The sequence below is a fragment of the Leptonotus elevatus genome, chromosome 6 (assembly GCF_054856555.1).
Source record: "Leptonotus elevatus isolate MCC_2025b chromosome 6, RoL_Lele_1.0, whole genome shotgun sequence".
NCBI lineage: Eukaryota > Metazoa > Chordata > Actinopteri > Syngnathiformes > Syngnathidae > Leptonotus > Leptonotus elevatus.
Genome location: NC_141244.1, coordinates 13312015 through 13322781, shown reverse-complemented (window position 1 = coordinate 13322781; position 10767 = coordinate 13312015). Strand labels below are relative to the sequence as shown.

At 38.4% G+C, this 10767-nt stretch overlaps 1 protein-coding gene across 2 annotated transcripts; it reads left to right on the top strand.

Moving 5' to 3' along the window:
• Positions 1 to 208: 208 nt before the first annotated feature.
• Positions 209 to 10494, top strand: LOC147172085 (carboxypeptidase Q-like). Of its 2 annotated transcripts, none has more exons than XM_086079624.1 (11): positions 209 to 323; positions 784 to 913; positions 1813 to 2022; positions 2691 to 2807; positions 3114 to 3321; positions 3400 to 3607; positions 6356 to 6467; positions 7409 to 7500; positions 7950 to 8045; positions 8205 to 8310; positions 10110 to 10494. In XM_086079624.1, the coding sequence occupies exons 1-11, from the start codon at positions 258 to 260 to the stop codon at positions 10268 to 10270; spliced, it is 1506 nt and encodes a 501-aa protein (XP_085935750.1). In that variant the 5' UTR covers positions 209 to 257; the 3' UTR covers positions 10271 to 10494. The 2 variants fall into 2 exon arrangements, with proteins under 2 accessions (XP_085935750.1, XP_085935749.1); XM_086079623.1 differs by having other exon boundaries at positions 247 to 419.
• Positions 10495 to 10767: the final 273 nt, after the last annotated feature.

Below are 10767 nucleotides of genomic sequence, written 5' to 3'. Positions count from 1 at the left end.
AGTTGATGGGTCCTAATTTGCAATTTATCCTCCTCCGAAACTTCATCAGGTGGCATTTGGTATATTGATGATATTTGCATTATCAGTCTTTCTTCTTCTGCTGCCTTTGACTTAGCCACTTTATCTCCCGAAGTAACAAGGAAAGGCAAAGGCAGTTGCTGATGCGTCGTCATAAGCGGACGTGACGTAACTAATGCCACGGCATACGCGGAAGTGATGTCGCTTGTGCCGCAGCATAAGCAGAAGTGACGTCGCTGATGCCACGACACATGCCGCTGCCGCTAAATGCGCTAGCCCTTACTGCACGATCGAGCAATCCTCAGGTTATTTACATCATTTCTTTCATCTTTGGGGTCACTATCAAGACGGAGGCATTCCCCCAAAACACAAGTGACAAGGCTGCTATCATGGCCTGCGGGGTTTGTGTTTTTTCACTCAGTTTGAAAATCAAACATGATCACGGTTGTCACTCAATTTTTCCGGTTTGTTACCTCGCCGTCCTCTATTCATTCGTTTACTTTTGTGAACTTGAACTATCTGTCTGTACTCTCACAAATATTTAATTTATCAGTTTGCATTAATAACAAGTGGGATTTAGTCGTTGCTTTATAACTTCCGTTTGTCTTCTCAGTGAAAGTGAAACATTCAACTTGTCAGTAAGAGGAAGTTCCTCTGGCATACAAGTAGTATGAACTAATGCACCATGAATCCATTTCGATAAATCAGTGCGCATATTTTATTTTGATAGCTAATATTACATTGTGGAAAATTGTCTTTCCTCAGATGGCACGAGGTGGTAAAGTGTCTCTCCTCTTCTCCATCCTTGTGGGTATCTTCATGCTGAAAACCCTGGAAGGCCGACCCCAAAACTCAACAATAGTTAGATATGAATTCAACAGTAATGCTTGGAAAGGTACCACAAACCCTCTTTTAAAAGTTATCTGTTTAATTAGGCCTAAAGTTTATTTTAAGGACGGAAAATTATGCTGTTCTCTCCCATAGTACAAATTTAACAAATATAAATATTCAGAAGTACGGAGATAAGTGATTTAGTTGGTCGTTTATTTCACACGTGATTGCCAGAGTGGCCATGCTAAGCTTGAAAACATCCCACTGCACACATAATGTGATGCAAATTACAAAACACAAGTGTAAATATTTATTTTTGCAACTGGCCACTGTTTCACCTTCACTAAAGAAAAACAAATACTGGTCATAATGCCACTGAAAACATCAGATAGTCTCTGTCCCCATATTCAAAAGGTGGACGGCAATTTCCGGGGCACATGCAAATTGTTCACTATGATAATGAAAAATAGAATTTGCACACCATGTATTACACACTATTTAGCAGAGCAGTGTGTGGGACGTCAAAACCTTGCATAACCAATGAAAAAAATGTTATGAAATTATTATTATTCTGCTACATTTTTGTGATGACTGAGTGTTTCTGAAGAGGAAAATGAAAGCACTTTGTAGTGATACTGAGTATGACCCAGTTTTCCTCATCATACAGCATTATTACATATACACAAAAAATTATTACTATAACTAGTTTTGAAATCAAATACTACTGTTTTTATTGTGAAAAATATGATTGAAATACATCTCAATATGGGACATATTTTTGCCAAAAGCGTGAAATAAAAGCACATTATTGGCTTTTGTGGGCCATATAAAATGATGCGTCGGGTCGGATCTGGCCCCTGGGCCTTAATTTTGACACCTGTGCTTTAATGGAATCACAAGTGATGGTCTAAACCTACAACTGTTGTGTGTATTAATATGCGATCTCTCTTTTTTTTTCTCAAGACGTGGCAGCGGAGGTCGCAGGTTACGCAGATTTGGCCAAACAGATCATCGACCTGGCTGTGTTTGGAGCTGCACGGAACCGCTCTTACCGACGCCTCGCCGACTTTACTGACACCATCGGGAACCGCGTCAGTGGCTCGCTCAACCTGGAGATGGCTATCAAATATATGTACAAAGCTATGATGCTGGATGGTTTGGACGTCCATCTGGGTGAGTAAACCTGTGTTAATGTTCATCTGAACGATTGAACATCACATGCTTGCTGGCAGCCGTCTTTATAGCCTTTTAAAATGTTCTGCTTTGAGAGAGGTTCAACTAGTTATATAGGACTTAAAGGGCAAGTCAACGTTAAACATTTCTTGACAATAATATGTTATATGTGACCTGACTATTGTAAACATGACATTCTGATTAATATTACATTTGTGGAATATAAGTTGTGAAGCAAAATCTAGCTGTTTTTATCCATCTCAGGGGGCGGCCATTTTGCCACTTGCTGTCGAATGACGATGAAATCACAGTTGCTCAATCACAGCTCACCTGTTTTCTGAAGCTGAGCTGTGATTGGTTGTTAGCAACTGTGATGTAATTTTCACTCGACAGCAAGTGGCAAAATGGCCGCCTTCTAATATTGATCAAAACTGCTAGTTTCTGCTGCTTAACTCATATTCCACTAACACAATATTAACCAAAATACCCTATTTAGACTAGTGGGGCTGTATAGAACATATTATTGTCAATTAAAAAAAAAAATTTTTTAACTTCGCCTTTAAGAATGCAAGGGAGAATCTTAGCTTTCCATCTCATGTTTCTGTCTGGAAATGAAGATATGGATTTTTTTTTTTTTTATGTGTCTGTCTCTGGTTCTTTGTCACCAGAACCAGTCAAAATCCCGCATTGGGTTAGAGGAAAGGAGAGTGCAGTGATGACGTCGCCAAGGACCAAGAATCTGGCGATACTGGGTCTGGGGAGCAGTGTAGGGACGCCACCTGAAGGTCAGCCATACTGAATAAAAATGATTATAAATATTATGAAAGTGATTACATTTTTGTACAGTATTTACTCTAATAGTGGCCTCTGCTCTAATTCATTGCTGGATTGGGGATTTAATTAAAAAAAACAACTTCTAAATAACTAGTGTTTGGCTATACTCTTGAGAAAAGACCATCCTTGCCACAATATGAGAAAACAGGGTCCTAATTATAAGGTATCCACCTATTTAGCTTTAAATTAATAGATCGTTGATATAAACCTCTCGGTGCGTTTTAAACATGCCTAATTTTCCCTTCTTTTTCTTGAAGGCATTGAGGCGGAGGTCTTGGTCGTCAGTTCTTTTGAGGAACTGAAGCGCAGAGCCGGCGAAGCCACGGGAAAGATTGTGGTCTTCAACCAGCCATTTGTCAGCTACGGCGTGACAGTGGCATACCGTGCGTTCGGCGCCTCGGAGGCGTCGAAATTTGGAGCTGTGGCCACACTCATTCGATCCATCACTCCTTTCTCAATTAATAGGTGCCCATCTCGCTGTTAGATTTGCTTTGTCTCTTCTATCAAGCAAATTTGAAATCTATTCTGGCTTCTACTCTTTAGTCCTCACACAGGTTGGCAGGACTACCAGGATGGCGTGAAGCGCATCCCTACGGCGTGCATCACCATTGAGGATGCGGAGCTGATGTGGCGAATAACGCAGAGGGGACAGCGGATCACCGTCAGACTCACAATGGCCGCCAAGACGCTCCCAGATGCCGACTCCTTTAACACAGTAGCTGAGATAAAAGGCTGGCAGCACCCCGAGCAGGTAGCGCTTACCTTCCTGCTGTCTGCCATGTTTGTTTACAGTAGACGTGTGAAAAGGCGTTCTCGTATTCTAAATGTTGAATATACTTGGGTGGCACATTCAAAAGAATAAGTCACTTCGATAATTTATTCCCAATGTTTTGTGGCCACATGTGGGAGGAATTATGTGAGATCATCTGGTTGGTTGACTATGTACTGTACTTTTTTATCCCCGCAGCTAACAAGAAACACAGTTAGATCAAATTAGGTTCATGCATGAAATACAAACCATAATTCCAATTAGGTTGGGACGTTGCGTTTAACAAAAATAAAAACAGAATACGATTTACAAATCCTTTTCAATCTATATTCAATGGAATACTCTACCAACACAAGATATTTAATGTTCAAACTGATGAACATTATTGCTTTTTTCTCTCCCCTCTAAATGTTTTTTCAGTTTGACACAATGTGGAAAAGTGTGCTGGGGTGACGAGTCCACATTTGACATTGTGTTTGGAAGTCTGCTTTCCTCTTTCTACACATATTATATAACATTGTGGCTTCATAGTAAATCATTGCAAGTACAATACTGGATTGCCAGCAGTCCAGACCTGTCTCCTATTTAAAATGTGTGGCACAAAATATGACCGGACTGTTGCGCAATATAAGTTGTACATCAAGCAAGAATGGGAAAGAATTCTACCCGCAAAACTTATACAATTTGTGTGCTCAGTTAGCAAATGCTCATTGAGTGTTGTTAGAAGGAACGGTGATGTAACACAATGGTAAATGTTTCATCTTTTTAGGAATCAAATTTAAAATGAGTCAATATTTGCACAAACAAAAAACAAAGTTCACCAGTTTGTAATGTCTTGTCTGAATATAAGTTGACATTTTGATTTGATTTGCAAATCATTTATTCTCTTTTTATTTACATGTTACACAATGTCACAAGTTCAATGGAATTGGTGTTTGTAGATTTCTTTGGAATCACAGCACTGTGAGAACGAATCGGCACACGTGTTACTTGTTACCTAACTCATGGAGGTGTTTGTCTTTTCTGTATGTCTGCGTTTCGGTAGGATTACGCAAAAAAAATTGTTTTACTGAATTGGTGGATTGTGGGACAGTTTCTTTTTAAGTTCCCTTATGACATTATGTTTTTTTATGAATACACTGCCTTTGCTGTGTTCGTCATAATTCCCCGCAGCTTCGTCTCATTTCTAAAAAACGGGAAGTCTGCTGAAAATGGTAATCTCTTAATATAACTTATCAGCTGACTACTGAAAATAGATTTCATTTTACATGGGATGTGAATAAATATGTCAGTAATGTACTTCTACCCCCCCCCCCCCCACACCCAAATGTTTACTTTATCAGGTAAAGTGATCTGATATCAAATGTGGCCTTGCTTCGTCATAACTTTATCATATATCACATACCACGACTTGAGCCAACATGCACTGTGAAGTGTCATGTCCAAATCTTTTGAGATGACACATACCGGCTCACAGAGTAAAACGAGTACAACTTGATAAACAGATAAGTTGCTTCTATCCAAATTTCTAAGTATTATGTCCTTTGTAAAAAGCAAACCGTTTGACACTGCTTCTATATTTTATTTCATTTGATTTGGCAGGTATTCTTAATGAAGAGTCTGGTGAGTGTCTATTGCATGTTGAATCATGCCTTGCCATAAAACATAATACATCCAGATCTGGGTTGAATGCCACAATGGGTGATTCATTAATATTCTGTGATTGTGAAATGGTTGCGCATCAAGCTTTGAATGATTTACAAAATAGAGACAGTAAAGCCGACGCCTGCTCGGTTTATGGGTATGATAGAGCCCAAAATGTTATGTGCGGGGTAGGTAACACCGAAGTGAATAAGTAAATAACGAAATAAAATAAATATCACTAAATTAACAACACAAAATGCAGTAGGCGTCATGAAACACTGAAACACTGAAACAATGCTGATTCTCATGATGAGTCATAATAACAACTTACCCTAATAGGGTTTTTTGTTGTTGTTGTTGTTGTTGTTGTTGTTGTTGTTGTTTGTAATGGTTGGCTTGCACAACTTTTGCGTATGTGCATTCTCCCATTCACCCCAAATTTGTGTACAACCACGAAAGAGGAATGATTCGTTGAAGTCTTGGGCTGGCTATAAATGGCTTTTTTTTTAAAAACATATCCTTATAAAGTAAATGATGTGGGTAGGCGCTTCCGTTGCCAACTTATTTTAACAGCTGAACATTTCAGCAGTGGTGTTAGTCGATACGGCAGAATCCGCATGTTGTACATTTAACACTGTAATACAGGTAAAAAAAAAAAATCCTATTTTGATAACTTGTGGGTTTCCTACGCATTTAATAAAAGTTTGATGATAATGACAAATTACCCGTAGAATGAATTATTTCAATTTCCAGTATTTTCAAGTGGAATAAAACAATATATTTGTTTGACCTCTGAGATTCAATACAGTATTTAGTTATTTTCTTTTTAAAAAAGGAAGACAAGATGAACTCCTTAGGGCTATTTAGTTTGTTTGGTTTTTGGTTATGAAACAAGGTCTCCGTTCCTATTTTGTTGGGTCAATGTTTCAGGGTCATGGTCCACACTTTTGTTTGTCCGCACATTGTCCTGTTCTTCGCGCTGACACAAAGTCAACTTCATATAACATGACTGGAAATTGTGCTTGTACCTCTGCTCTCCTTCCAAAAGGATGCACGGATTTAATCTCTTTGACATATTTGTGCTAGGTTGTCCTATTGAGTGGTCATCTGGACAGTTGGGATGTGGGCCAGGGTGCCATGGATGATGGGGGCGGAGCCATGGTTTCCTGGGAAGCCCTGTCACTTATAAAACAGCTAGGTAGAGCCAAGCCACACGAGTAAATAATTACTTATGATTTAGTTCTCTCACTGTAAATAAGTAGTGTACATGCAGTACTTCCACTACTTGGACGAACGATCTCATTTCACATACATTTGGACAGAAACTACATATTATTATTATTATTATTATTAGTAGTAGTAGTAGTAGTAGTAGTAGTAGTAGTAGTAGTAGTAGTATTATTATTATTAGTAGTATTATCATTATTATTTTTATTATTATTATTATGGATTAGACTACAGGTCATAAAAACAACAAAACTATCTCATTTAAAAAAATTCTAAAAACGTTGTTAGTAAGTTCACAAAATTTTACTATTTTGGACAGGAATGAGGAACTTGCTGATTTGGACTTTACCTTTTTTGTACTCAAATTTGAGCTAACTCACCAACCATAACATTCAACTACCCAAACTATTGGTCTGCGCCTTACTAATCAAAATGTATTTATAATAAAGTATTTTATGAAGGTATGTAAGCATTTAGTATCAATTTTAACTTTTATATCGAACCACACGCTCAGTAGATGCAGAACTTTTACATGATCTGTCTGTCTATTAATGCTGTATTGATATATGCATTTAATTTAGGGGTGCTTCTTTCCCTTGTGAAGCATTAATGAATAGGTTTCAAATGACATTATAAATTCTTTGTGTAATTGGTTAAACAGCTTAGTGTTAGCTCACTATTTTTGCTTGCTGAAACTTACGTGACAATTAAAAAAAAAAAACATAATAATGGTGTGCTACAAGTTATAATTCACATAAGTGGTGAAATAGTAGAGCTTAAAGTAACAAATAGTTAACATGTTAACACACTCATTTTTAATGGAACATTAGCATGTAAATTTACAATGATACGTTTGTCGTGAAGTGGCACACATTTACGTGATTCTTAATGTGTCCCCTTATCCATTTCCAGGTTTACGTCCGAGGAGGACTCTGCGCACAGTGCTTTGGACGGGTGAAGAGCAGGGCGGCGTCGGAGCACAGCAGTACTACAATCTTCATAAGGTCTTACACATCGCTGCCGTTCTGAAGAGAAAATATGACACTTTGGATTGAAAGAGAGCAGAACTATAGAAATCAGTAAAGCATCTGTACAATTGGTCCTTAGTTCTGCTATCCTGCTCTGGTTAAGTCAACTCATGTCAGCCCTTGCATGCAACATGCATGCAGAATTGCTGCTATAACTACAGGAACAAAGATACACTGTACATTAATTGTAATAGTTAATAAATAATTTTCTGACGAATTAAATGAGATTGGATAGTATCCCAAAGCGCACCAGATCATCTCTTATGGCACACTTGTTGGGAAGAATATCAAGTATATACAATATGTTGTGGTTTGAAAATATGTGAATGTCTTTTCCCAAACCATTTTGTTTGGATACGTCATTTTAAATTAAGATTAGTCACTCTACTCTTTCTTTTCTGCTTTCAACTTCCTCTTCCATCCAGGTGAATCTGTCCAACTTTGATATGGTCATGGAGTCCGACATGGGGACATTCAGCCCAGTGGCCCTGCAGTTTACTGGCAGCGTGGCAGCACAAAAGGTTTGCACCACATAAACATTTTTATTAATACGATATATTGTAATTATATTCCCCTACAAAAAAAACCCAAGCATGAACCTCTGTCGCTTTCTACCTGCCAGTTGTATTCAATGGCAGTGTGAAGAGCTGAGGAGACCATGTCCGTGTGTGTACCAATAGGTGATGGAGAAGGTAGTCAAACTGTTAGCGCCTCTCAATACGACCAAATTGGAGACACACGGGGAGGGTACGGACATCTCGCCTTGGATGCAGGCTGGAGTACCAGGTCAGTTTAGTCAGCAGGATGCAGGGGTGTGTCGTCGGGGAGAGGCAGGCGAGGCAGAGCCTCCCTGTCCCCTCTCCTGCATCTGAAGAGTGAAATAACTAAACTAAGCAAAAACCCTAATAGTGATTATTTTCTATTTTAGTTATCTGTGCTTTATGTTGTTTTTCTTTTTCAATCCAATAATGGCAATACTTTTATCATTACATTTAATAAAATAGCTGAATTTGCTTCTATTTTGGGTTGGGTTTGGAGTCAGTGCCTCACCAGTCATGAACATCACTGCTCGTCACTGGTGGGATGTTACTCACCACAAGGGGAAATGGGAAGTATTGTATCCGAATTTCTGCGGTCTGACGGACTACATTTGAAAATGCTGAACACAGAGATTCACTTCCTCTGCCTCTTCCCCAAGGATCCATCATCAATAATTATTATATATTATTTAATGTCACACAATATATGGTCTAAAAAGTTTTTTTTTTATTAGGAGCGCAATAGCCCGTTGTTTATAACTTTTGGGGTGCTGGAAGAGCATTGAGCAGCACGCACTTTAAATTGACTTGCAAAGTAAACGTTTCTTCCATTTTGACTGTATTTCTGATGGGTGTTTTCAATTCACATTGTAGTGTGCCAAAGTTTGTCAGCGACAACAACAAAAAAACATTATTAAAAAAAAAAAGTACCGGTACTCACACTGTTCAAATTTTAGGATCAAAATGCGACCATTTAGGGGTAGTCTGACATGCAGCCGCAGCCCTCGAATGGCAATAGAGTCCCTTTTAAACAGTGGTGATAATCAGTACAGCTGGTGGTGTTTCATTGATCCAATCGATGATCACCATTCAATAATTACTTGGTAGAGAGCTGATGAGGGTTTTTAATTTATTGCTGAAGGGGACTTATAAGAGGTGGCGGGAAAGTTTCAAACTAAACCATTTGATCAAAGAGGTGGATACCGTAATATTCATTTGACACAAAATATAAAGAATTCTCAGTATAATGCAGTTCAATTTCATTCAGCAGCCGTTGTCTTGGGGAGAGGTTGAGGGTCCCAGTGCAGAAACGGAGACACAAGAGTACAGATGTTTCAACACCATTTGTACTGCGCGCTCACTCTTGCCCTCATTTCATCGTGTGGTAATGAATTTGTTTATGCATGATGTGGCAATTTGATTCTGTGTTAAATATATTTAAATTGAGAATGCAAATGACAATCAGTAAGCGAATGGAGATTTTAGATCAAGTGCCGGGAACATTTATTTGCCCTATTCTCAAATGTTGTTGTTTTTTGCATAGTTTCCCAACTTCAATGTTTGAGTTCATCAAACAAATGTAACTATCAGACAAAGATAATCCAAGTAAACAAAACTTAGTTTTTTAAATGGTGATTTTATTTATTAAAGCGGAAAAAATATCCAAAGTTTCCTGGTTCTGAATGGAAAAGTAACTTCCCCTCATGAATAAGTGTTGCACAGAATGCACACGTTTTTTGGGGGGAAAACTGCATTCATTCTCACTGACCACACCCATTCCTTATTACCCCCAATGGGAAAATTTGCAATCACCTCCAGAGGGAAAATATTCTATAGACTGACTAGATGAAAGTTTAACTTTTTGGAAGTTTTGTGTCTCGTTACTTTTGGCGTAAATGTAACACAGCATTTCAGAAAACAAACAAGCAAAATATACAGTTATTCAAAAACACTTGATTTCAGTTATTGCTGCGGAGTGTAGCCCAAAAACTGAATTTTCACTTTTTCAGTCATCACTAACTCCTGTATGTGTTCCCCGTCATCCAGGTGCCAGCCTCCATGTGGCCGACAGCCGATATTTTTGGTTCCACCACACAGAAGCCGATACCATGACAGTCCAAGACCCCCGAGACATGAACCTCTGCTCGGCTTTGTGGGCCGTGGTGGCTTACGTGGTAGCAGACCTCGAGGACATGCTGCCGAGGTAGCATGTAAAGCCTGACCGAAAAGTGACATTGCACACAGAACAAAATGAGACAAGAATAAGGGGAAACTATTTTTTTTCCCCATGGTTTTTATACTTTTATTTTTTTTAACCTTTCAGTTTGTTGACAACTTTTATTTAATCACCAGTTTTAAATGTGTCCTGTAAGATTTTGCAAAGAATATTTTTATTGTTTTAATATAATGAATAAACTGCCATTGCTTTGAATGGGTGTATTCACGATTTAGTGTGACGGAAGCGGTGATCAGTGAAATTAGCTAAGACATGATCAAACTGATAGAAAATGAGGAATATAGCGGCAGGAAAAGAAGATTTGCATAATTATTATTTATTTATTTTTGTTACCACGGGAGGCTACATAAACACAATTGCCCAATCTTTCTAAGTCATCATTCCCATCAGTGATGTCAAGCAGTATAGACAAAAGTCCTTTTTGGAAACTGTGAGTGTGCACTGGATGTTGTTGTAACTTGTAACAGG

Excerpts from the sequence above, each read along its gene's own strand:
- LOC147172085 (XM_086079623.1), top strand. The coding sequence starts at position 258 with ATGCCACGACACATGCCGCTGCCGCTAAATGCGCTAGCCCTTACTGCA. Across the intron at positions 420-783 it reads CTGCTATCATGGCCTGCGGG|ATGGCACGAGGTGGTAAAGT; the intron begins GTTTGTGTTTTT and ends GTCTTTCCTCAG. Across the intron at positions 3,608-6,355 it reads GCTGGCAGCACCCCGAGCAG|GTTGTCCTATTGAGTGGTCA; the intron begins GTAGCGCTTACC and ends TATTTGTGCTAG.